Source organism: Natrix helvetica, assembly GCF_964273705.1.
Source record: "Natrix helvetica genome assembly, chromosome: 4".
NCBI lineage: Eukaryota > Metazoa > Chordata > Lepidosauria > Squamata > Natricidae > Natrix > Natrix helvetica.
This window is the reverse complement of record NC_138550.1, coordinates 154,694,731-154,721,986: the sequence shown is the minus strand read 5'-3', so window position 1 is coordinate 154,721,986 and position 27,256 is coordinate 154,694,731. Positions and strand designations below refer to the sequence as shown.

Genomic DNA, 27,256 nt, shown 5'->3' with positions numbered 1-27,256 from the left:
TTACCACAGACTGAGAACAGGGTAAGAGACGAAATCCCCCCTCCCCATTTTCAAGAGGCTTGAAAAACGCCACATTCCAAGCCTTCACATTATCCAGGATTGAAGGCATGCGGGAGGGAGGATTTTATCCTGTTTTCAGTCTGTGACCTTCAGAACAGGGGGAGAGGCAGGAATATCCCCCTCCATATTTTCAAACGGTTTGCAAAAAGGTTCCATTTCGAGCCTTCAGCATATTCCAGGATTGCAGGATTGAAGGCTCGGAATGAGGCATTTTTGCGAACGGCTTGAAAATGTGGAGGGGAGATTTTCCTTCCTCTTACCATGTTCTGAAGCTCAGCACAGACTCAGAACAGGATAAGAGGCAAAATCCCCCCCACCATTTCCTGGCAATCGTTCTTTCCTTGGGATCTCAGCGCAGACCCACATCCCCCAAATGCTCTATCTGAAGCCTTCTTTGCGCCTGTGCAGAGCTCCCAAGGAAAGGATGGGGTGTGTGTGTGAGAGAGAGGAGGAGATCCATAACCCTTCCCCCTCCCAAGGCAGCCACATCCCTCCACTAACCTGCTTTCTTGCTCTATTCCCCACTGCCATGTGCAGGGCAAGAAAAGTAGTTTGTGGGGCTACTTCCAACTTCGCGAGATTTTTTTTTTGTGAGAACTTGGAAGGTATTTTCTGGTATTTTTTTTACCATAGGCACACAGTCTACTTTTCTTGTCCTGCACGTGGAGTGGGGAATGGAGCTGGAAAGCAAGTTAGGGAAGGGATGTGACTGCCTTAGAGTGTGTGTGTGTGTGTGTGTTCGTTCTGCCAGGAAGAGCCCCCCCCCCCCCCGTGAGGCCAGAGCAGCACAGTCAGCTGGTTCCACGGCCAGCAAGCAGGGCAGGTGAAGGCCAGGATGCAAGGAGAACTTGGGTAATTGTGGCCGCAGGCAAGCAGATGGTGGGACGGAGAGGGTGGGGCTGGTGGGCTTGCTGCTTCCTGCACCTGAAAAAATAATAAGCCCTCCCCCTTTAATAAGCCCAAGGCCATATTTCGTGGGTCAAAAAAATATAAGACCCTGTCTTATTTTTGGGGAAACACGGTAATATTCACATACAAGCAAATTACTGTTTTTTTTTTCAAAAACATGTGAATGTTTTACTTATTATTTTCATTTTACATCCTACATTTACCTTAGAAGTTCTTCAGAAGTGAATAAAATTTGCAATAACATGAATTCTGTTTTTAAGTCAGATGTTTACAGTTAATGCAATATAATTCATGAATTAGTAGAAAGTATCTGCCTTTTTGTTTCTGTTGTAGTCTCAGCTGCAATATATAGTTTTCATATAAAATTTACCATGAATGAAAAATTATCCTGCTTTACTTTTCCAGCCTTGCATCCCATTTACACTTTTCGATAAAACATCCTCACACATTATCCTGGGAATATTACACCATGTTTCAATGCAAGGCCCACCTAGTTATGAGACTGATAGAAAACAGAATAAGCATGGAGTTTATGTTACAAGTAAGTATTTGGCTCTTCTATTGAAATATATTTAATTCCTTTAAAATTGGTGTTTTGTTTCTTTTCTACTTGCAACGTGCTAAAATGATTTATTTCAGTTCTTTGTCATTTGTAAAATTGTTTCCATTCTATGCAAACATATACTCCCCATTAATGCTGAGAGATTATGACACCTTGTCAGTCAAGAAAACATTGAGATTCTTTGTTTAAATAAGACCTGTAACCAGGGTTTGAAGTTGGTTAGTAAAGCCGACTAAGAAGAAGGGTTAATCTACAACAGATGATGTTGGCTAAAATTTCTGTGTGTGTGTGTGTGTGTATGTGTATAGAGTGAAAAATTTCACTAACATAAGCATTGTGATTGTAATTTAAACAAATGGATGAAAATTGTCTTTAGGAACAGAATGTGGGAGAACAATCTTCGTCATTTTATAATGTTTGCTCAGGAGAAAACTTAAATCTTGAAAAATACTTGCCATATTGATATTTGTTTGAATAGTTATTCTATTTCTTACAGATAAAATAGTCAGGTCATTAGCCCAGCTCTGCATTTTGTTACCTTGGTGTCTTTCTCTGAAGCTAGATACCAAGATCATTTCTTTGCATGACTGCCCCTTTAATAATTCCCTTGCAGTTTGAGTTGTTTTGTACACACATCGAAATGTGCTCTTTCTGTCTACAATAGCAAAGCCTGGAATCAGATCTCCTCTTACAAAACCATTGCGCTCCTTGTTGATGTAAACAACGGAGTCTATTCTATTTTCCCATGGAAACAGTTTTAGAATAAATTGAAGGCTTTTAGAAGGATATTTTTTTCTGATTTTATATTGGACACTGAATGTATAAACAGTAATGTACTAAAAGGAATTCTGGAATATAGACTGCATTAATCTAAATATGAGAAATTGTGATAAACAGTTAGGAAGGGCTCTTGCATGCTGTCAGAGACAGGAAGTTTGCTGCTGCTGGAACATTCCCATTAGGCTGATCCAGCATGACACTATTTATCTTTGATTTGTAAACAGGATGCATTTTAACACTAATCTGTCTTCAGAATTATCTTTACGTCAAGAAGTAGTTGCTGGCATAATGAGATTGTATGCAATCGATGTGGTTTGAAGCTTGGATTCCATTTGTGTCTTGAGCAAGGATTTAATTGAACTCTATGTTCAATAATCTTACTGGCTGTATTTTCACAACATTAAACCGTAAAATATAATTTACAATAGCTGAATCCACACGATATACTTAGTTCAACTTTGTTTTCATGAAATATTGAAACTTGGTGTTTCTGATGCTCTCTGCTTCACTTTATTCTTCATAGAATGTTTAAAAGCAGTACTAAACTTGGTTATTTTTTATCAATACAAAGTAAAAGAATCCAAGTTTACTGCAGATGTTTACTTTTTAAATGACAGAAAGCAGAAACTGACAGAAGGCAGAAATAATTAAATATAAGAAAAACGTTCCTGCTAGTTATTCTTCATTCATTAAATTAAATCATTTTTTTATGGTCGGGTTCTATGTTGAAGAGTCAAATGTGATCTTCAGTTTCCAAATGTTCGAATATCCCTTTTGTTAAAAGGTACACAGTTGTATTACTGTCATTTGCATTTCTCACGGTTAAAAAAATCTGTTAAGATGTATGAAACGGACCAATTTTCTGAATCTGACTTAATTTCACCATAGGTTTTCAACAAATTGTTGAGTCTAGCTAGCACTGCTTCTTCTCAGAAGTTCCAATCTCATATGTGGAGTCAGATGCTGGTATCTACATCTGGGTTTTTGAAATCCATTTCCAATGTGTCTGGCAAAGACATTCAACCTTTAATTAAGCAATGGGTGTATCCTTTTCTATGTGCTTTGGGCTACTTATATGAAGGTGAAGAACAACTGTTCTTAGGACAATCTAAACAAATAGCCTAAGATATGAAAAACTATTTTTGGTAATATTGTTCAAAACGTTCTCTCTTTTTGCAAGGACCAATCCCATTTTGGCGGTGGTTTTATTTCATGGTTAAACGTTTTATCGTAGTTGGAAGAACTTTGGAAGGAGTATGATATCTCTGAAAAACAGAGGAACTCTAGTAAAATTCAAGACGTTAGCCAAGGATTCTTGTAAATCTTCATTTCAGATTAATTTGCTTTATTGTCATTGCACTCGTATAACAAAGTCAAATGTCATCTTCAGTCTACATTTAATGTTTATTTTTTGGTATTATCCATAACACCAAAGCGCTTGTGGAAATGCATACTAGTCCTTTACAATCGCTATGCAAGTCAATTGCATGGAATGATTGGTACAGATCTTGAAACTTGCAAATCTATTTGGTAGTTCCACTTTGGAGTTTTTACCTAGTGAGTACAATGAGGTTCACAAAATTAAATACAACAACATTCTTGCTACCACAGATAGTTTTTGCTAAAGTAGCATCTTTGATCATTAAAATGCGGAATTTCTGTCAATCTCAGTCCATTCACTCCTTGTTTAGTGACTCCTTTTTTAGCAACTGCTCACAAGTTCAAGTAGTCTTCAACTAACAGTCATTCATTCAATGATAGTTCTAGTTACATCGCAGCTGAATGAGGCGATTTATGACAGGCACTCGACATTGTAGCTGCTACAATGTCCCTGTGATCATGTGGATCAACCTGGGCGCTTGCAGTTATGACATCACAGTATCATCCAGTCATGTGATTTTGTTTTTTTTAATTAATTTTTATTGAATGTTTTAATCTTTAAAAGCAGTAAAAAAGACACAAGGAAAAAAAACACAATAAAACAAAACAAAACACGGAACATACATAACAATATAATTTTACAGTTTCAATATCAGCTTTCCTGCTTAGCTTTTATAATTCTCCCTTCTGCATTGCCTTCCTATTACTATAACCTTGTCCTATGATGTAACGAGCATATTAACACTTATAGTAATATTCATTATTTGTATCTCCATCTATTTGTATTCTCTATTTCCTGTTTTGACTTCTGATTTCTAGCCACTTGTACATTTTATTCCATACTTTATAGAAGTCTGATTCTTCTCTTTCTTTTAGTTCTATTGTCATTTTGTCCATTTCTGCACATTCAAGTATTTTCCTGATTGTAGTTTCATCTGAGGGTGTATTAATTTTTGTCCAATTTTGTGTGAAGGCAATCCTGGCTACAGTGGGTATATGTATGATTATGTATTGAGATTGTTTGTCCATTTTTTGATCCAGTAGTCCTAATAAGAATGCTTCTGGTTTGAGTTCTATTTTTCACTCAGTAATTTCTTCTAACCACTTTCGAATTATGCACCAGTACTTCCTTGTGATGGGGCACGTCCACCACATGTGATAAAATGTTCCAGGCTTGTGATTGCATCTCCAACAATTAGGGGATAAATTTGGGTACATTTTGGCCAATCTCACTGGAGGCAAATGCCATTTATAAAACATTTTATAGAGATTTTCTTTGTGAGCTGCTGCCTTCCTAAATTTATAATTTCTTTCCCACAGTTTATCCCATTTTTCTAACTCTATATTGTGGCCAAAATTTCTTCCCCAGCCAATCATTGTCTCCTTTACCGTCTCTTCCTCCATTTTATATTTTAAAAGAAAATTATATAATCTAGTGATCATTTTTCCTCCCGTTCCTAGTAGTATTTTATCTAATTCCACTTGTGTCTAATATATTCCGTATTGTTCCCGATCTTTTTTAAATCTTGTTTTAATTTGTAGGTAGGGCCACCATTCCGTATTTATTCCCTGTGCTTTCAGATCTTGTACTGATTTTAGTTCTCCTTTTTCATCTAAGAGGTCTGCATATCTTACCATTTTACTAAGATCTATAATATATGGATATGTCATTGCCAATCAGGTGATTTTGATTTGCAACCTGTTCTGCCCGCTTTGCAGAAGCCAAATCAATAAGGAGGCTGGCAGGAAATCCACAAATGGTAACCACATGACATCACACTTAATGATAGTATGATTATTATTATTTTAAAACGTGACAATTTGAAGTGCTGGAATCACTGTCATTAAGTGTCCATGGTCACATAATATCACACTTCACAATCACATCACTTAGCGGCAGACATTCTGGTCCTAATTGCTGCTGTTCACCAAGGACTACCTGTACATGTAACTAACTTTCCTTTATCAACCTACATTTGGACTGTTGAGATTCAGATTTCATAGAAGAACTAAGCATTTGAAATGCAAAGGTGTCTGTCAGCAATTTGGCAGTTCAATCCTGACTGGCTCAAGGTTGACTCAGCCTTCCCTCCTTCCGAGGTCAGTAAAATGAGGACCCCGTTTGTTGAGGGCAAGATGCTAACTAAACCGCTTAGCGAGGACTGTAAAGCACTGTAAAGTGGTATATATTGCTATTGTTATTGACATATTCATCAGGGAAGACCAACCCTTTGAAGCTCTAAATAAGCGAAACTTGTGCATTGCAGTTAAGTCTGAAAACTTGAAAAATATATAGGGGACCAGATTTTTTTTTCCTATTGAGTTTTTGCAGAGATCAAAGCAGTGTGGTCAAATTTTATGGCAGTTTTGCGTTTAATCGAAAACGAAATGTACTCGAATTGGAAATAAAGCAAGACTATACCTCTCCTGGGACGCAGAAATATGTGGTAAGTTTACTTTTTGTCCATTTTTTCCCTTAAAATCTGTCAAAATAGTTAAAAACTGCATTATAGTTCATTTTGTATTAAGCTACTTCCTATTAAATTAAGTAGCTATTTTATTACCCTGAACCCTCTCTGCAGAATCATGGCCCCCACTTAATTTGAATGCTTCTATCCTCTCTTGTTAATGAAAGTTGAGTATCATTTTCATTTATTAAGCTCTCAGCCTATATCCTTTTTTTTTCTTGTCCACCTGTGAAATACTTTCACTTTCTTCTCTATATCACCATTCCAGATATGCTCCAGAGTCAAGGATACAGGTAGTCCTTGGCTTATGACAGCGATTGGGACTGTGATTGTTGTCACTAAATAATGTGATCGTAAAATGTGATGCCATGTGAATTGAGGTAGCGATGACAGTCTCGGCAGTCCCGGTGGCTGCTATAAACTCTGGATAAGTGGGTTGTTAAAGAAGGAAAAGAGGGGAATTCCAAGTAAGGAATGCAAGGATGCCATGAAGAGAGTGTGGGGATGGGGGGATGGGGATGAGGACTTGGGAGGGCCAGTGGGGAGTACTAGTCGTGACATGAGACCTTCTCTGCTGGCTTCCCCATTGACTTTGTTTGTGGAAAGCTGGCAGGGAAGGTTACAAATGGTAATCAGATGTCCGTGGTTTGCTGCGATGGCCAGAACCTTGAGAACTAGTCTTGTGTCCGTTTTTTTTCAGCGCCATCATAATTTTGAACATCACTGAAAGAATGGGTGAAAGCTGAGGACATATTGCTTAATACAGCGGCCCCCAATCTTTTCAGCACCACGGACCGGTTCTGTGGAGGGCATTTTTTCCATAGACGGGGTGGGGTGTGTGGTTTCGTGTGCTGCCTAGATCTCACGCATGCGCGAATGGGGCTTCACTCACATGGCCTAGTTCCTGGTGGGTGGCGAACCAGTACCGGTGTACGGTTCTGGAGTTGGGGGACCCCTGGTTTAGGGAACAAGGGAAAAAAAGAGACAATTGAATATTTCTTTGTATGAGAAGAATGCTGCATGTGTTACATTGGATTTTATCCAGGTTTTATATAATGCTTCCAATTTTATTTATGGCCTAGGGGCCTATAAGCAAGTTACAAATATAATCTAAACTTGGTATTAGATAAAACGTTTTTACAAGTAAAATAGTTAATAAATAAAATTGCAACTCATTGATTTGTTACTAAAAGTCCCATTTTTATAGCCATAGTTAAAAATCTGGGCACTGCAGTCTTGGGATTTTTATCTGCAAGTAAATTTTTTGCATACTTTTTCCTCATTTGGATTTTACTTGTTTAGGTGTTTTATCTAACGCCAAGTTTAGATTTATTTGTCATTTGCTTTTAGGCCTTTTGGCTGCGAAATACAATTTGAAATATAATTCTTTCCGTTCCCTTCAGCTAAATTTTTGCTCAATACTGAAGTAAAACGTACGCGTAAATGTTGAATTCATTTAAGTTCTGGCTATTTCGTGTGTGATTTGAATGTAAAAATATGAGCTAAAGGCCTTCTTTTTAACATGTAAAATAATGGGGTTCGTGGGTAAAATAATAAAGCTTTTTTCAGCAAGAAATAGCTGTCAGGGTAAATAAATAAAATATGGGATTCAGCAGTAAACATGTTCAAGTTCAAACCTTTAAAGCCCTCTTAAGTGACAATGACCGAGTCTGTTTCTTCTACTCTGTGAAGGTGAGAAGGGTATCAGTGGAAATGCAACTGAGGCTGTCATAGATCATTATGACTGCTGGTACTTGATAACGATGCATCTTTTTCAAGGGCCCGCTTAAAGTGACAGTGCAGGAGCTTGACGGATCTTTCAACCACACACTTCAAATAGAAGAAAACAGCCTCAAGCATGATATACCCTGTCATTCAAAGAGCAGACGGTAGGGCTTTTACCACCTATGGAAGTTCCTTATAAAATGCCTACCTGAAGTGACTGCCATAAATTGTTTTTAATGATTTTGTTATTATTTATCAAAAGTCTCAAAACCGTGGCGATGCTGCATTGTCCAGTATAAACAGGGCAATATGAAAACGCTTCACGTGGGAAACACAAATGTTAATATTATTTATATTAACACTATTTTAAATATTTATATTAATATGTTGCAAAAACGGTTAACACAGCATTGATGTCTCCAGTTTGATCTGGGTCAGCAGGATAAATACAATCCACTCTTCCACACTTAACAACTCAAAAGAATTTTAGTTATAAGAAGGTGTTGGTTACTAATACGCATTTCTGTCTCCCTTTTAGAGATCAAAATGTTATATAACAGTATTCTGGGTATCCAGACAGTATGAACTATTTGCAGCCCAATAAAAACTATTGCAATATATATATATATAGCAACTATGCAATGAAGTAGGTGGGAGAAAAAATAAACAATTGCCACAGAAATAAGAATCAGCAAAAATATGTCAGAATGCCCAGCTTGATTAACAATCTAATCATAAGCTGCTCTATCCTTTGTTTAACCATGATTTATTCTTTTCTTTAACCAAAGAAAATCTGATTTTACTATGCATCTCTTGCTGGTTTTTATGCAGCAATAAGAAGAAAAAAATCCCATTGATGAATGGAGAGGAAGTGGACATGGATCTTTCTGCCATGGAGTAAGTAAACTTATGAAAGATACAGAGTATTTGAAAATCTTCTCCATACAGCATTTTCCAATATATATCAAAAAGAGGAGGTACAATCTGTGATTGTATATGTAATCGAAAATACGGATGCAAAAACACTTGTAACCAAATGACATGCTGTATGTAATGGATGAAATTTTTTTTAAAGTTGTCTTTTATGTTTAAAAATAAAAAAAAATGTGGGGGAAAAAAAGAGGAGGTACTAATCACTTGTGCAGGGACTTTTCCTTTCTACAATTGTGCATTCTGACACCTCTGGATTGAAGGGAGTGTTCGGAATACAGGCACTTTTGGAACGATTTAATGATTTAAATCACTAGTAAAAAGGCTTGATTTAAATCATAATTTTTAAAGAGCAGCTGTCACCTCTGTCCCACAGCGGCTCCTCTGACCCACTGGTGACTCACCAACAGTCCCATTCACTTTAATGGGACTGCTGGTGATGTGGCAATGACACAACAAGGTGAGGGACATGGCGGGCAGCAGGTGAGTGGCTGCCCCCTAACAGGCCCTGCCATGATGGAACTGAAATGACAGGTGCTCTTTAATATATTTATAAGCTGCTTAGAAAGTTTCACTTTCATTTTTCCTGCTTGCCTTTCCTCCTCACATTTAGAGCCTGGTGGTACAGATGCGTTTCTCTTCAAACAATCGTACAGTTTGTAGTGTACATAGATTTGCAAAACAATAGGCTAAAGGAATATTCCTGAACTTTGTTTCACGATTTATCTCCTAAAATCTTACTGTGAAATTGTGTGAATGCATCAGTGCAGCGCACGTTATCTCAGCTTGCAGAGCTTGGATTCATTGAATTGAGTTTACCAAAGATGTAAATATGGCCGAATATACACCTCATGCTACATAACTAAGCTCCATTTCATGCTGAGTAAACTAAATTATTAATATATCTTAAATAGAAAACTATCTTTAGATAGATTTTTACTCCAAAAGCATTTTATTAAAATAAATTTAATTTTTTAAAAAATCCAATTATTTTGATTTTTTCTTTTTAAAAGCCATAGATTTTTATCCACCCTGGTTTGTGGAGGGCAGGAACTGTTTTATAACAGTGCTTACTTACATAAGTAGAAATTGAGGTGTTCAAAATGTCTAGGAACTCTGTTGAATTTTGTTATGTGGCATGAAATAATTACCTCACCAAACATGTTCATATAATAACTTAAGAGCAGAGGTGGGTTCCTACTGGTTCGGACCTGTTTGGACGAGTAGGTAGTAACTCAGCCTGCCGCGTCCCTGAAGCGGTTGTATTGGCGCTGTAGGCACTGCCATCTTGGATTTTGGTTCTGCGCATGCGCAGAAGCATTTTAAAAACACTGTGCATGCATGCACAGCGCTCATCAAGCACGTGCTTACGCAATGCGCATCCCTGAGCAAACTGGCAGTAGCAGCAGCCGGAACCCACCGCTTCCTAAGAGGCAGGCAAAGGGCCTATTACTGCATTCTTTCTTTTCTTTTTTTTATCAGTTGATATATATTATTTATTTGTTTTCTAATACATAACAATTTGTGGATAACAAAATAGAACCTAATCACAGTTTAACTATATGGCAGCATAGTTGATAGAGCATCTATGCACCCATTGAGTGTTTTATTTAAGTCTTAGCTCAAGCCGAGATATGGGAAATCCCGTGAAATTACTAAAATCAACATAGGGTTTTCATTTTTCATCATAAGGCGAATTTCAATATGTTTATCTTTATTTTTATTTTATTTTTTAAAAAATATTTTTTATTAAATGTTTTGATCTTTAAAAACAATAAGGAAGACACAGCAAAGAAATAAAACACAATAAGACAAAACAAAACACAGAATATACATAACAATATACAGTAATTTTACAGCTTTCTCTATCGACTTTCCTTCTTAGCTTTTATAATTCTCCCTTCTGCATTGCCTTCCTCTCATTAAAATCTTGTCCTATAATTTAACAAAGATAGTATTAACACTTATAATAGTATTCATTATTTATATCTCCATATATTTGTATTCTCTATTTTCTATCTTGACTTCTGTTTTCTAGCCACTTGTGCATTCTTCGCTGCATTCTTTCTTACTTGGAGTATAAAGAGGTTGAAGCAGCCATGTGAAATATATTAAATGCATACTCTTTCCTATTTTATAAACTTAATACCCTTTATTATTTGGCAGAGAGGGAGAGAAATTGCTCAGTAATATTTTTAAAATCACAATTTAGTGTTGTGCATGATCTTAGTTTTAATTAGCTATATTTTATATGACCCTTGAATTAGCAAGCTTAAACTTCTAAACAGCATTTAAAGTGGATTTGTAAAGCACGTCTTAAAAGTTCAAAGAGTCAAATTGTACCTTGTTAGCTTCCATCTCATGACAATCAGTAGGTACTAGAAAACCAGAATATAAAGAAGAAAACATGAGAGAGAGGTATAATGTGTAATAAAATGTGTAAGTCATAAGCTGTTCTTCAGTTGCCAAATCCTAATATTGTATACTTGAATTATGACAGCCCCAACATTTGTGTATGAAGTTGTGACTTAGTTTCTTTGCTACCCTCCAGAGAACTCACATTGGGAAAATTTGATGCCATATAATTCACCAAGCAATCAGTAGGAACTGGAATGAGACAATATAGATTTTTTCTGCTGTGTTTGCTTGTGATTATTTTCAAGTATATTGATTGTGGAGTTGCAATGTTCTTTGCACTAAAAATTGCGTTCCAGGTAAAGATTTATTAAGCACAGAACTCACTATCCTGAATGGGCTGCCGATTTTCATGCTGAAAATATCAAAGACGCCACAATCGAGAAAAAGAAGAAAAAATAATGTTTATTGAATTTATTTGCAGCCCTGACCTAAGTTTTGATCCTTTTCTCCCAGTGCCGATTCCCCTTTACTCTGGATAAGAATAGATCCAGATATGTCGGTTTTGAGGAAGGTGGAATTTGAACAGGCAGACTTCATGTGGCAATACCAACTGCGCTACGAGAGAGATGTGGTTGCGCAAGAGGAATCCATTTTGGCTCTTCAGAAGTTCCCCACGCCGGCATCCCGGCTTGCGCTGACTGATATTCTCGAACAAGAGCAGTGCTTCTACCGAGTGAGGATAATGGCTTGCTTCTGTCTTGCAAAGGTAAGAAGTGGCCACCTGGTTCTGTCAGATACCAATGCAGGTTCTTTTAAGTCTGAGCAGCCTGCTAAAGGTGAGGTGTGATGCAGCTGCAGAAAACCAGGAAAAACATTTTTATCCATCTGTCATTACTTCGGGTTTTAATATATTTTTTTATTTAGTATTTTTTGGAGTATAAGATGCACTGGAATGTAAGATACACCAAGATTTTGAAGAGGCAAATTAAAAAAAAAAGTTTTGCACTCTGCAGACCTCCCAAAAACGGCTCATTTTTCATGAAAACGGGCCCGGGTTATTTTTGTCAAAAAGGCATGCATAGCCTTTAGGAGGCTTATAGAATGCTCCTGGGGGCTGGGGAGGGGTCAAAAACGAGCAAAAAACAGGCATTTTTTGCTCATTTCTGCCTTCCCCAGTCCCCAGGAGCACTCTGGGAGCCTCCTAAAAGCTATGTACGGCCATTTTGGTGAAGGGGGCAGGGTTTTAGGAGGCCAAAAATGCTGTATTCAGTGTATAAGACGCACCCAGATTTTCACCCTTTTTTTGAGAAAAAAGGTGCGTCTTATACCCCGAAAAATACGGTACATATTGAACACAGTGTGACCATCCTGGCATTTGATCCCCCTTAGAAACCAAAGTGAAAGACAAATAACATATATACTACTTACATATATAACATATGTATACTACTTACACAGTGCTAGTCTTGTACAATTATTTTTGACCAACGTATTCATTCTAATACATATAAAATATCTCATTCCAGGTCTACTTAGCCTAATTTTGTCGTGTTCCGACTCCCACCTTGTGGTTCCAACCATTGATAAAATCTGTTCCATGTGTCATAATGTTCTGTCTCTCCTTTGTTTTTTATTTTTTTAATTCTAACGTTAGTCTATCCATTTCTGTGCAAGTTAATAGAAGAAGGAGACATCTATCATTAGTTTGAAAACTATACATGGGTCAGGGTTTCATGTAAGGTCCCTAGCTACTGATGTATTCAAACACCACTAGATGGCATCAGCTCATCGTCAAAAAAAAAAGAAAAAAGAAAATAAATAGCCAACTCTTGTGAGATAGAGAAATTAGAGAAAATTTGTGCATTCTCCTGCATCATTTTGCAAACTATCAGCTATTCTAAATTTTTGCAAGTTTTTTTTTTAAATTAAAAATGCTTAGTATCAAAAGTGCCCACATTATGCCTTGAGTACATATAAAGTACCCACTAGTTAGCTGAAATTGGAGCAAAGGTGAATATGAAGTACCCAGGCACGTTCTTTGGTCTCCTGTATTTTTGTTTAATTCATTACTTGCATGTTTCTATAATATTCTGTACCTCAACTTATCACTTCATGCGAAGCTTCTGAGAACAAGCTACTTTGGCATTAACTTTTTGGGAACCATTGGCTACTGTTAAAGTCGATTCTACAAGTAGTCCTAAATTTAACAACCATTGATTTAACAACCATTGACCCATCTTTTGACTGACATTAAAACACAAAGGACAGCACCACTATCTGATGTGCTATTAGGGTACAATAGGAATCGGCAGTGAAGTTTATCCTGGCATACATACCTGCCAACATGACCAAGTGGAAGAAGGTACTTTAACACAACTGTCTGGCTGTAACATCCTTCTAGTCCAGGGGTCAGCAACCCACAGCTCTGGAGCCACATGTGGCTCTTTCATCCCTCTGCTGCGGCTCCCTGTTGCCGGTTGGTGCCACAATTTAGAGAGGAGCTTCCACTTAAGGGGGGTGGGGAGCACGGCACGCCAGGAGGAGACTCTATGGCAAGGGGTGGGTTTTCCAGTCGACTCTACAATTGATAGGGCTTTCGGCTAGGACAGGTAGAGGAAAAAGTACACTGTATAGGAGGAGACTCTATGGTGGGGGAACAGGACTTCCTGTCAGCTCCAGAATTGAATGGGGAGCTTCTCATTAGGACCTTTGTGGCTTCCGGTGTTTTCTTTTCTGTGGGAAATGGGTCCAAATGGCTCTTTGAGTGTTTAAGGTTGCCAATCCCTGTTCTAGTCATTAGGTAAAAGAGAACTATTTTGCTACCTTTTTTGATGAGGCTTTGCTTAAAGAAAAGCATCCTTTTGCATTGGGTACTGGGTTCCCAAATAGAGTAGGGTTCAGTCATTTACTAGCTGTTAAAATAGTTGTCCTGGTTCAGAAGGTGGGGCAAATAGACCAGCTGTTAACTGTGGTTTACTGCCATGTCTGTTTTCCAGCTGGAACTGGCAGGATTCTGAATTCCGCATTGTCTTTCTCCGTGGGTGATCTTGTACTCTCCGGGTGGCAGAGGCATGGTTGAAATTTTCGCTGAGGTTATTGGCAGGATACGTTGAGGAAATCAGTAATGCTGATGCCTCTTCCATGACTAGCTTCTTTTGATATTCTTTTGATATTCTTTTCATATTCAAGATTGAATATGTGCCTTTTGTAAAGTGGGGAAGGCATTACTGAAACATAGATGGGAGGAAAATAATTAAATCCAGACATTGATTGTGGGAAATGATCAGTGACACATGATCCACAGGTAGAAACTCTCTCCTTGACTGAAATATCGACTGAGATTATAATGTATTTACATTACAGGCAGTCCTCGCCTTATGACCATGATGGAGCCCATCTTGCCCTAGTTGTTAAGTGAATCACTGCAGTTCTTAATTTCATAACATGGTTGTTAAGTGAATCTGGATCTTCCATTAACTTTGCTTGTGAGCAGATCGCAAAAGCTGATCACATGAGCCCGGGGAACTGCAACCATCATAAATACACGCCAGTTGCCAAGATTTTGACCACTTGACTATGGGGATGCTGCAACGGTTGTTACGTGTGAAAAACGGTCATAAATCACTTTTTTCAGTGCCGTTGTAACTTTGAACAGTCACTAAGTGAACGGTTGTAAATTGAAAACTACCCACAGAGGGGTGAGAAACTATCCATGCTTTAAGGAGCATATTTATAGATTTGGTTTACAAATTATGTTCAAACCCCAAGGATTACTCAGTGGCAATATTTGAAATGACAAAGAAGCTGCCAACCATGCCTTGCTTGAGATACATACTGTATTTTTCGGAGTATAAGACGCACTTCCCCAAAAAAGAGGCTGACAATTTTGGTGCGTCTTATACTCCGAATGTAGCTTTTTTTTTTTTTTTTTTGAAGCTTTTTTCCAGCCCTAATGAGGTGCTAGCGAGTGAAGCGATCTTCCGTGCTTTGTCGGCTTTTCTCATTGCTGCTCCCTCCGATGATCAGCTTTAGAAGCTGTTTTTCAGCCCTAATGAGGCGCTAGCGAGTGAAGCGATCGCTTTTCTTATTGCTTCTCTCTCCAATGATCAGCTGTGCTTTAGAAGCTTTTTTTTCAGCCCTAATGAGGCGCTAGCAAATGAAGCCATCTTCTGCGCTTCTCCTGCTTTTCTCATTGCTTCTCTCTTGAAATACCAGCTGTGCTTTAGAAGCTGTTTTTTATCCCCAACCAGGGGATATATAGCATGCGCACGTGTGCTCAAAACCAGAAAACGTATGTCCTGAAGCTGACCACACTTAAGGATGCTAGCGAGATGAATACCTGGTAGGCAGATTTCCCCCCCCCCCCCTATTTTTCTCCCCAATAACCAAGGTGCGTCTTATGCTCCGAAAAGTACAGATTTTTTTTTTTTTTTGCTGGTCACGCCATGTCATGTGGAATAAATTTTGAGCTGTTTTATTTTTGTCTGTGAAGATTCTCAGTCATCTAGGCCATCATTGTCTCAAAGGTGCTTTTTCAAAAGGCAACTGGACTGTATTTTTCCTTGAGGAAGAAGAAGAAGACGTTTCACTTCTCATCTAAGAAGCTTCATTGTTTCTAGCAGGATGGAGGGGGCTATGGAGGGGTTAGCTCTGTGAAAACCACCCTTCCCCAATCCTGTCAAAACTAATCCTTCCATAGCCCATCACCATCCTGCCAGAACCAATGAAGCTTCTTGGATGAGAAGCAAGATGTCTTCTTCTTCCTCCTCAAGGAAAAAAAAATAGTCCAGTTGCCTTTTGAAAAAGGACCTTTGAGACAACCATGACCTGGATGACTGAAAATTTGCACAGGCAAGAATGAAGCAGCTCAATATTTATCCCACAAGACATGGCGTGACCTAGCCCCCATAATATACCAGGCAGCGCATGGCTGGCAGCTTCTTTGTCATTTCAAATATTATCCTTGGGGTTTGAACATAATTTGTAAACCAAATCTATAAATACGCTACCTAATGCATGGATAGTTTCTCACCCCTCTGTGGGTAGTTTTCGACTTACAACATTCATTTAGTGACTGTTCAAAGTTACAACGGCACTGAAAAAAGGTGATTTATGACCGTTTTTCACACTTAACGACCGATGCATCATCCCTATAGTCACGTGGTCAAAATCTTGGCAACTGGCATGTATTTATGGTGGTTGCAGTGTCCCGGGCTCATGTACAATACAATACAATACAATAGTAGAGTTGGAAGGGACCTTGGAGGTCTTCTAGTCTAACCCCCTGCCTAGGCAGGAAACCCTATACCGTTTCAGACAGATGGCTATCCAACATCTTCTTAAAGACTTCCAGTGTTGGGGCATTCACAACTTCTGGAGGCAAGCTGTTCCACTGATTAATTGTTCTAACTGTCAGGAAGTTTCTCCTCAGTTCTAAGTTGCTTCTCTCCTTGATTAGTTTCCACCCATTGCTTCTTGTTCTGTCCTCAGGTGCCTTGGAGAATAGCTTGACTCCCTCTTCTTTGTGGCAACCCCTGAGATATTGGAACACTGCTATCATGTCTCCCCTGGTCCTTCTTTCTCTTAAGCTAGATCAGCTGTGATCAGCTTTTGCAATTTGAAAAGGCACCTTTGAGACTACTACATTCTTGGTGATCGCATACATAAATGCAAAACCTTTTGCATGCGTCAGTGCTTTAGGTCTATGGAGATTCTCAGTCATCCAGGTCCTGGTTGTCCCAATGTTACTTTTTAAAGAGGCAACGGGCCTTTCTGGTTTTTCTTTGAAGATGTTTTGCTTCTCATCCAAGAAGCTTCTTCAGCTCTGGATGGCGGGGGAGTCAGAGCTGAAGAAGCTTCTTGGATGAGAAGCAAAACGTCTTCAAAGAAAAACCAGAAAGTCCAGTTGCCTCTTGAAAAAGCACCATTGGGACCCTCAGTGCTTTGAACTAATGGTACAATCTCGCTCTCCTCCCTGTCCCTTCCCGTTCAAGGATTCCATGTCAGATACACATGAATTATTTAGCTGGCAAATGTGAGAGTGGGAAGATATGAAAAATGCTAATTGAAAGGCTATTCCCCCTTTAAACAATAAGGAATATTCATTTACAAAAACCTCTTATATTTTCTTTTTCCCCACAAGCTGGAAATAAAATACGATGAAAAGAGAAGTTGGCACTCAGAGCTAGCAATAGACCAAGCTTTGCAATGTTGTTAGTAATGTGGCTTCTTTTGCTCTCTCCTAATTATACAGATTGCAAATTTCATGGTGAGTACATGGACGGGACCACCAGCCATGAAGTCTCTCTTCACTCGAATGTTCTGTTGTAAAAGTTGTCCAAATATTGTGAAAACCAATAACTTCATGAACTTTCAGAGCTACTTTCTGCAAAAGGTAAAGAAAAAAAAAAGGAATTTATCTTATTTGATTTTTCTGAACACAGCAGCTTTCCACTGTAGAGTTTGGTTCAAGAGTGGATTTCAATAACATGAGGGGGAAAAAGAAAAGCAGTTGCTGTTATTTGTGATACATTTGTTATCATCATAAGGGATTTGCAATGAAAAACAAAATATCCTTCGGGAAAAATGGTAATCATTGATTTATTAAATTGTCTGCCCAAAGGTCAGCAGAAATACATTTAATTAGATACGTTTGGACAACTTGTTTGTGGTTTGTATCCGACCTTTTTGTGCTTGGCTAATTTGGTAAGAGTGGCTCAGTGGCTAAGACGCTGAGCTTGTTGATCAGAAAGATCAGCAGTTCGCCGGTTTGAATCCCTAGCGCCGCATAACGGAGTGAGCTCCCATTACTTGTCCCAGCTTCTGCCAACCTAGCAGTTCGAAAGCATGTAAAAATGCAAGTAGAAAAATAGGAACCATCTTTTGGGTGGGAAGGTAACAGCGTTCCGTGCACCTTTGGCATTTAGTCATGCCGGCCACATGACCATGGAGACGTCTTCGGACAGTGCTGGTTCTTCATCTTTGAAACAGAGATGAGCACCGCCCCCTAGAGTCAGGAACAATTAGCACATATATAAAAGGGGAACCTTTATCTTTAATTTGGTACATTCTCATAGCTGCTTAATTGCACGGCTAGGGTTCTTTATCATTTCCTGCTGTAAACTGGGAAGCAGGGATGGAATATATTGCTATATTTGTACCATGTACAATTTAGTTAATACATTTCATTTAGCAATAGCCATTGTACAATTGAACAAATACCAGAAAAAAGCTATAATAGATGTACAAAACTTCCGTTTCCGAAAATATTTTGTTTATCAGGAAATAGTAATCCATCTGCCTGGCCAATATCGGTAAATAGTGTACTCAAGGAAGAATCTGCTCTGATCCTACAAATCAATTTTTAAATGTAGTCTCACACCTATGCTTCTTCAGAGTGGGGACTATGAGACATGAGTAATTTTATTTGGGGATTTTGTACGACACTAATCTTACTATTGGGGAGGGAAATCAAATAACGAATACCATGTGGAAGGCGGAATGAAGTTGTACAGTCTTATGATTTAACTAAAATTTGATCTGTGACAATTACTTTTCCACCCCCACAGACAATGCCAGTTGCAATGGCCTTGCTAAGAGATGTTCACAATCTCTGTCCTAAGGAGGTTTTAATGTTCATTTTAGACCTGATCAAGTACAATGACAACAGAAAAAACAAGGTAAGAAGTTGTTTAAATTAAACAGACTTTTTTTTAACCTCATGACTATTGATTTTATGTTACAAGACAATTACAAGACAGACAAATGCTTATTTTTGTGGAACATATAAGTGACCATAACCTATTTATTTATGGAAAAATGTATACAATTCTTTTCCACTGTATATCAAAATTGTTCTCAGGAATCAACGAATAGAAATGCAGTAAATAAAACGCAAAGTCATAAAAATAGATCATGATATAAAGGCAGTTCACAACTCCCATTAGCAACCAAGCTTAACTGTTTTACAAAAGTCTAGTAGATTGGGGGCCCCCAAAGGGTAAAAGTTGCTTCATAACATGAAGGCTACCATCAAGGAGGGCCATTTTTGGTCCTCATTCCCTTCATCTCACATAGGTTGGGGATGTTCCTCACCTCCTTTCAGGATGAAATACAAGGTAGGCAGAATTTGATTGGAAGAGATAGTTATTTACAGTATAATATATGTGCAGGTCCACACAGATTTTGTATACACATACCATTGAATGCAGGAACAACAGGATCTTTTGCACAGGTGTGGGATGCATGGGGTAGATGGAATGTCGAACTTCAAGAAAATGAGAACGTAGATACCTCTAGGAGGGGAAATAAGTTTAGCCAAAGTTCAGAGTTAAAAGGTCATAAATGGCCCTGTAATTTCCAAGTATCAACAAGCAATCAAGAAGTAAGGCCATTAACACTTTTAATTAACATCCAGTGCAGGACCCATAGCATAGGTCCGTGATGGCAAACCGGCATGCATGGCAGAGGTGGCACACAGCACCCTCTCTGTGGGCACGCCAGCCATTGCCCCAGCTCAGCTCTGCCATGCATGCTCACACGCCTCCCGGAAGCCATCTAGTCTTTGGGTCTCTGCTGCGCCGGACCGGGGCACGTGCACGCATGTGCAGGGGACGGAGTGCATGTCTGGGAGACGGGAGCACATGTGCGGGGCACATGCACAGGGCCACACACATTGCATTTTGGGAGGTTCGGTCATGCACATGCTTTGGGCACTCGGTCCAGAAAAGGTTAGCCATCACTGGCATAGGTGGTATGGAGCTCTTGGTGCCTAATGCCACTTAATCATTCTCTTTCTGAGTGTTCTTTAATAGTGACTTTTTGTAGATGCATTTCATTAATCCAACCAGGTACTGAGTTACCTTTGTGATATCCTCCTGCTCTAGGCTTGGCTGCAACGGCTAAGCAGTCCAAATTACAGTTAGATTGCAAGCCTTAGAAATCGTGGGGCAAAGTATTCTGATTGAAGAAATAAAACTTAGCGTGGAGAGACTCATCCAATCTTTGAGAGGCCTTTGATGATTATGCACAGATTAGCAGTGCATTGACTAGCCCTGATGATGTTACCTAGTTTGGATAATGAAACATCTGTAAGAAAACAAGCAAACTCAGAGAGCACCAAGAACCTCTCATTTCAATCCTGAGCTGTAAATACCCTTTATTGGTCTCCCAGTCCTTTTCAGTTACAGCACCTTCTAAGTGGTGTGTACAACAATTCACAAACTTCCTTGGCCAGTCAGCCATTACTGGCATTTGAAGTTTGCAGACTTGGAGTGTACCCAGACTGGAGAAAACTGACAAAACACCAAACTTTTCCTAGATTCTGAGTCTGGAATCAAAGTCTAGTCACTAAGACAGGACAAGTAGATGATAAAGATAACTAGCAAGGAATTTGAGATCCAAAACACCTGATTCTTAGATTTACACATTAGGAAGTTTCCACACTGGGTTCCATTGCTAAAAATACCTTGACTTTGGGACTTTGTGGCCAAAGTCAAGGATCTTTAAACAACTTCAAGAATTAATATTGGGGACTGGATTCAAGATTGAATACAATGAAATGTTTGGTTGTTTAAAGGACAGAAGGAGCTCTTAGGAAAGTTCCTGGGTATTTGTGTATGTTGCAGAGCATTGCCAAAGGTATGAATGTGGGAAACAATAAGTTGCAAATACAAGACAGAGAAAATAAGAAGAGGTGCCTAGATCTTTAGCCAAATTATTTAGGGGTAGGGAAGCTTCAGGATCGGTTCACAATTTAAGCAGGATCTGCACTGTCCAGGTAAGAGTTCTCTGGAGAAGTTTGAAAAGATGGTGGCCACATGCCTGTATAAGCAATGTGTGAAACCTATTGAATGTTCTTTTGGGGAAGGCTTCCTTTTTTATATTCTTTAGTTGATGCCTTTCCTATTTGTAAAGCTTTGGGGGTTTCCTTTTATCTTTGTAACTGCTAGTTCAAATGATCTAGTGTTACTATTGCATATTATCGTATAGCGTTACTATTGCAATTTATTGTTGCCATAAAATTGTGGCAACTTTTTATTGTGTGCATTTTTAGTATCAGCCAATTTCAAGGATATAGGGTATAAAACAAATAAGTAAGTTCTTTGGGTTCAGCCCGCAAGCAGTTTCTTTTGTGCATAAATCCAATTTGGACATTGGAGTTTATCTGTGTTGATGCTTCGTTTCCTTGATTAGAGCAGCCAGTTTAATGGAATGTGTCCGGCAGATGCTTTTCTTTGTAATACTCTGCACTGCCTCTTAATAAATTTCACTCTTTGACTTTAGTTTTCAGACAACTATTACCGCGCGGAACTGATTGATGCCCTAGCAAACTCTGTTACTCCTGCAGTCAGTGTGAACAATGAAGCCCGGACTTTGGACAATTTAAATCCTGATGTACGCCTTATTCTTGAAGAGATCACCCGATTCTTAAACATGGAAAAACTGCTCCCCAGTTACAGACACACAATTACAGTCAGGTATGATACAGAAATATTATGATTTTCTGAAAATCTAAATCTGAAAGAAAGTTAGATGAATTCCCTCTTTCTCTCCCCCCCCCACCCTTTAACTTTGTAATCTTGATTCAGTCACTCAGATCTTGCACTAAGGTGCTTTTAACAATGTTCTGATTTTTATCAGTAAATGCACAAGACAAAGCGGAGATTTAATAGGTAACTAGAATTTTTTTTTCAAGGGAAAAAAACTTTCTTGAGAAAAATAACCAACAAGCATTATTAAAAGCATTTGTACTGTAGCTCTTTAATGTTATTTTCTACATAAGCTGTGGTAGAAGCTAAAGATTTATGACAGTCAGTTAAGGGTTTTTGAGCAGAGATCTGTACAGTTGTGAAACACGTTTCAGTCCAGGCTGTTTGTGACACAAAACAGTCTCTTGACAAGCCTAGATCAGGAGGGTAATCTCATGCATGGGGACACAAAAATAAAAATAAATAAAAATAAAAAGCTACAGTAGCTAAGATTCTTGATATAAGGTTATTTCTATCATTTGTTTACAAGGTGTTTCATACTATAAATGAGTCTATGCTGCATTGGATAACACAGTGAAAATATTAAATTGCTTTTATGTTTCTTAATAAGTCTTTTTATTAACATCACACTTCTATAAAATTATACTAGACAAAACCTGAAGAAAAAATTATAGGTAGTCATTGACCTATGACCATTTCTCAACTTTTTGAAGTTACAATGGCGCTGAACGAAGGTTGGTTATGATTGGTCCTAGGAGTTCTGGCTATACCAGCACCCCCCTGTGGTCATGTAATTGGGATCTGGGTGATTGTCAGATTACACTTACGACCATTTTTATTCTCCCTGATGATCTGATCACTATTTGCAACCTTTCCTGCTGGCTTCCCCAGAAAGTCTAAAGGGAAGGTACCATATTTTTCAGAGTATAAGATGCACCGGAGTATAAGACGCACCAAGGTTTTGAAGAGGCAAATTTTTTAAAAAGCAGGTAGGTAGGTAGAGGGTTTGAGAGAGAAATAGAGTAGGGAGGGAGGGAGAGAGTAGGTAGGTAGGTAGATAGAGGGAGAGAGAAAAATAGAGTAGGTAGGTAGGGAGAGAGAGAGAGAGAGTAGAGAGGTAGAGGGATAGAGAGAGAGAGGGAAATACAGTAGGTAAGTAGGGAGAGAAAGAGAGTAGGTAGGTAGGTAGGTAGATGTTTCCAGGTGTATTTATCCATGTGCTGGAGAAGGAAATCGCTGCCAACCTGCAGCACCTAAGTCTTGTTTCTGCTGGCACAGCACTTGATCAATGTAATTCTCATCAATCACTCTAACTAAAGAGCTTTCCGAAATTGAAAAAAAAAAAGTTTTGCACTCTGCAACCCTCCCAAAAATGGCCCGTTTTTTTCAAATAAAAGGCATGAATAGCCTTGGGGGGGATTGCAGAGTGTTCGGGGGGGGGATGAGCAAAAAACGGCCTGTTTTTCGCAAAAACGGCCCTGTTTCTTGTCAAAAGATTTGCATGCATAGCCTTATGGAGGCTTATAGAGTGCTGCTGAGGGCTGGGGGGGGGGGGGGGGGGATGGCCCATTTTCTGCTCATTTCTGTCCTCCCCAGCCCCCAGCAGTTCTCTGAAAGCCTCCACAAGGGTATGCACGGCCATTTTGGTGAAGGGAGCAGGGCTTCTGGAGGCAAAAAAATGCTGTATTCGATGTATAAGACGCACCCAGATTTTCAGCCTCTTTTTTGAGGAAAAAAGGTGCGTCTTATATTCCGAAAAATACGGTAGATAGAAAGTCACTGGGAAAAGTCTTCCCCATCCGTGCATTCTCCCCCAGTCTCTTGGCACTCATACTACACTGGCCTTTCATACACCCACTCAACCCATGCCATGCCTCTTGCACATCTCTTTAAACACCTGTCATGTTCTGCACTTCTTGTGCACACCCAATCCATTCCGCCTCCTTATACCCATGTTCGCCTCCTTATACCCATGAGCCCCACCCTATCTCTCATACCCTGACTTGTGCCACCCTGCCAGTCCTCCCCTTCTGAATATACCCTTGCTCCCTTGCCAATTGGTAGCAACCTCTTACTCCCCTGCTAGCTTTCCCCGCTAGCCTGGCACTTGCAACTTCCTGACAGGTTCTCCATTGACTTTGGTTATAGGAAGCCGGCAGAAAGCTGCCTCGCCTAAGGATTGTGGGGTTTGGTTAATGACAACAACCAGGACTGCAGGTGTTGCCACCACTAAGCTAAGCAATGCAGTTGTGCTTTATTGACATACCACTTGGAGACAAAATTTCCGGTACCATCTGCCATTGTAAACTGAGGACTACCTACAGTGAATTTTCCAATAGTTCAGAAATTATGATACTCTTCAGTTTGTTTTGATCAGACCAAAATACGTCCTTGCTTTTTTATTTCCAGTGGCTATAAATTTGTATTTTATATTTAAATTTGGATTATTCCCCCCACCCCACCCCCTGTATCTTTCCTTCACAGCTGTTTAAATGCAATTCGGATCCTGCAGAAGAATGGGCATGTTCCAAGCAATCCTGCTGTCTTTAAATCTTATGCAGAATATGGGCATTTTGTAGATATTCGCATAGCGGCTTTGGAAGCGGTTGTTGACTATACAAAAGGTAGGGAGGATAGTGTGTGTGTGTGTGTGTGTGTTTTAACAAAAGCAGTTCCCAGTTCTCCTGTGCGCTGCTTGGAGAATCCAACCATGGGTTAACTTTGTCCATTAGCCTAGAGACTGAGTTATGAAATTGTTAACCATGCCTCCTCGGATGCTTGGGTGGTTCAGACCGTGAGGCTAGGCCTCACTCTGGAGTTTCTCTCCATTCCCCGGAGACGTTTCATCAAGTGTCCCGTCCCCAGGTGTCAGGTGAAACAGGGTCTCATGAACCAGGAGATCCAGCACCTGTTATCCATCGACGCCATAGAACCAGTGCCCCAGGGACAGGAAAGGCTAAGATTCTATTCAATCTTGTTCCTAGTTCCCAAGTCCTCAGGAGAATGGAGAGCCATTCTAGATTTAAAGAGCCTGAATCTTTACATCAAATACCAAAGATTCAAGATGCAGTCCCTCGAGAGCATACTGACATGCATCAGACAAGGCGACCTGATGACATCAAGCCATATAAAAGAAGCCTATCTACATGTGCCCATACGCGCGGCACAAAGGAAATTCCTGACGTTCCAATTTGCGGGCCGCCATTTTCAGTACAAGACCCTGCCATTCGGCCTCTCATCGGCCCCGCGAACCTTTACCAAACTATTGGCAGCGATAGCCGTATATCTCCTCTCACTTCCGGTCAGAGTAAATTGTTATCTCAACAACGTCTTGGTTCTTTCGTCATCACACTCCCAGGCAATTCGAGATCTTTAAACGACTATTGACATTGTTCAGCGCCACGGGTTTGTGCTGAATCTTCCGAAAAGCCACCTTCAGCCAACTACGAGACTCTTACACCTTGGGACTTTAATAGATTCCGTCACATGCGAAATGGCATTATCTCCGGAACGATGCAGCAGCATCCTGTCGCTGGTGAGTCACATTCAAAGTCAGAGGTTAATACCGCTAGCGGTGATTTCCAAGCTTCTGGGAAAGATGATTTCATGCATAGACATTGTCCCTTTGTCGTGCTTCCATGCTCGTCCCCTCCAGTGGTTCCTTCTTCCATTTCAGAGGGCACACACCAGCCACTCTCAGGTCAAAGTGCGTGTCAATTGCCAGGGAGGCACGCGGTCCAAGTCACTGATGATGAAAGCAGAGAGACTTCACTGTTGGGCAGAGAGACATCTCCTATCAATCCAAGCGGAGCATATCTCAGGGACCGCAAACATCCAAGCGGACTGGCTGTGCAGGGAGATGGTGGATCAGACGGAGTGTTGGCTATCCCCGGCCCTATTCCAAGAGCTGTCCTGCAGATTCGGCCACCCAGAAGTGGACCTATTCGCACAGCCCCACAACACCCACCTCCCACGCTTCTTTGTGAGAGTCCAGGTACCGGGAGTGGAGGGCATCGATACACTGTGCAGCCCATGGCCCCCGGGCCTACTTTACTCTTCCAGTAATCCCGCATGTCATTCGGAAAATACTGGTGGAACACGCGGAAGTCCTACTAGTCACCCCAATGTGGCCACGGCATCCCTGGTACGCCGACCTGCTAAATTTGTCCATCTCTCACCCTTGCAGAATACCAGATGATCAGATATCCCTCTTCCAGGGGCACTATATCATCCGAGCCCCCAAGACTTGCAATTAGCCATGTGACACTTGAGAGGGATATCTTGATCAAACAAAAGTTTTCTGCTAAGGTCATAAAAACGATCCAGGCGGCTCGGCGTCCGTCCACAACACGGATTTACGAGGCCACCTGGAAAGCCTTCTGTGGGTGGGCCCGCAGAGTCAACGTTGACCCGGTCTCGGCCTCTGTGCCGCAAATACTCGAGTTTTTACAGACGGGTATGGATACTTACTTCCAATACTCTATGCTGCCAGATTGCTGCTCTATCAACGGTCATCGGCAGCGGACATGGACGTTCCCAGCCCACTATTCACGGGTACGGTCATTTCTCAAAGGGGCTTCAAACCTCAAACCCCCAGTCATCCATCGTTATCCCACGTGGGATCTGGCGGTGATACTACAGGCTCTTACCGCAGAGCCCTTCGAGCCCCTCCGCTCAGTTAGCCTCAGGTTGTTGACCCTTAAAACTGTTTTCCTTGTAGCCATTACTTCAGCTCAGAGGGTGTCGGAGCTGGCAGCACTGTCGGTCCGCGAGGAACTCTGTATTTTTCACCCAAACAGGGTGGTCCTTCGCTTGGATCCAACATTCCTCCCCAAGGTCAACTCGTGGTTTCACCGGGCGCAGGAGATCATTCTCCCGGACTTCTGTCCACGGCCTTCGCACCCGAGGGAGAGACAATAGCACCGTCTTGACGTTCGCAGGGCACTTCATCGTTATGTGAAACGAATCGCTTCATTCAGAAGGTCGGAAGCCTTATTTGTTTCCTTTCAGCCATCAACCATGGGACAGAAAGTGTCTTCCAACACCATTGGACGTTGGCTGAAAGCATACATTGCTCTTGCTTACGAGACTCAATCTAAGCCTGTGCCCAGGCGCATCACTCCTCATTCCACCAGGAGCGCGGCCCCCTTGGCGGCCTGAGCCACTCAAGCCTCGGTTGAGGAGGTTGTAGGGCGGCGACCTTGTCATCACCGTCACCCTTTGTCAGACATTTAAATTAGATGTGTTTGCTTCGGCAGAGGCCTCATTTGGGCGGCGGGTCCTTCAGAGGGTTCTAACAGCATTTCAGACCCCTGACCAGCCTGGCTCTCGCCCTTGATATTTATTGCTTTGGCATGTCCCATGCTTGGATTCTCCAAGCAACGCACAGGAGAACGACCATTGACTTACCTGAATGGTCCTTCTATGTGCGCTGTGAGGAGAATCCCACCCCACCCTCGCTTCGGCTGGTCCTGGGGGATTCGGGACTTGTATTCCGGTCCGCGTTATTCAGAACTTGACACCTGTCTTGAATTGTCAGACGGTCTCATTTGTCAGACTACATGATTTGCATTATGAACTGATAACAAAATCTA

The 27,256-nt window shown here is 40.4% G+C and overlaps 1 protein-coding gene across 1 annotated transcript in view; it reads left to right on the top strand.

Moving 5' to 3' along the window:
- Positions 1 to 27,256, top strand: part of TAF2 (TATA-box binding protein associated factor 2) — a gene marked incomplete at its 5' end in the record, with an annotated part of 87,036 nt that overhangs the window by 22,261 nt on the left and 37,519 nt on the right. Inside the window, 10 exons of the mRNA XM_081953231.1 lie at positions 1,375 to 1,510; positions 3,200 to 3,354; positions 6,024 to 6,138; positions 7,939 to 8,048; positions 8,716 to 8,781; positions 11,686 to 11,938; positions 17,426 to 17,566; positions 18,741 to 18,851; positions 21,457 to 21,650; positions 24,147 to 24,286. Coding sequence (XP_081809357.1) covers positions 1,375 to 1,510; positions 3,200 to 3,354; positions 6,024 to 6,138; positions 7,939 to 8,048; positions 8,716 to 8,781; positions 11,686 to 11,938; positions 17,426 to 17,566; positions 18,741 to 18,851; positions 21,457 to 21,650; positions 24,147 to 24,286 — 1,421 coding nt within the window. The remainder of the gene's footprint in view (positions 1 to 1,374; positions 1,511 to 3,199; positions 3,355 to 6,023; positions 6,139 to 7,938; positions 8,049 to 8,715; positions 8,782 to 11,685; positions 11,939 to 17,425; positions 17,567 to 18,740; positions 18,852 to 21,456; positions 21,651 to 24,146; positions 24,287 to 27,256) is intronic.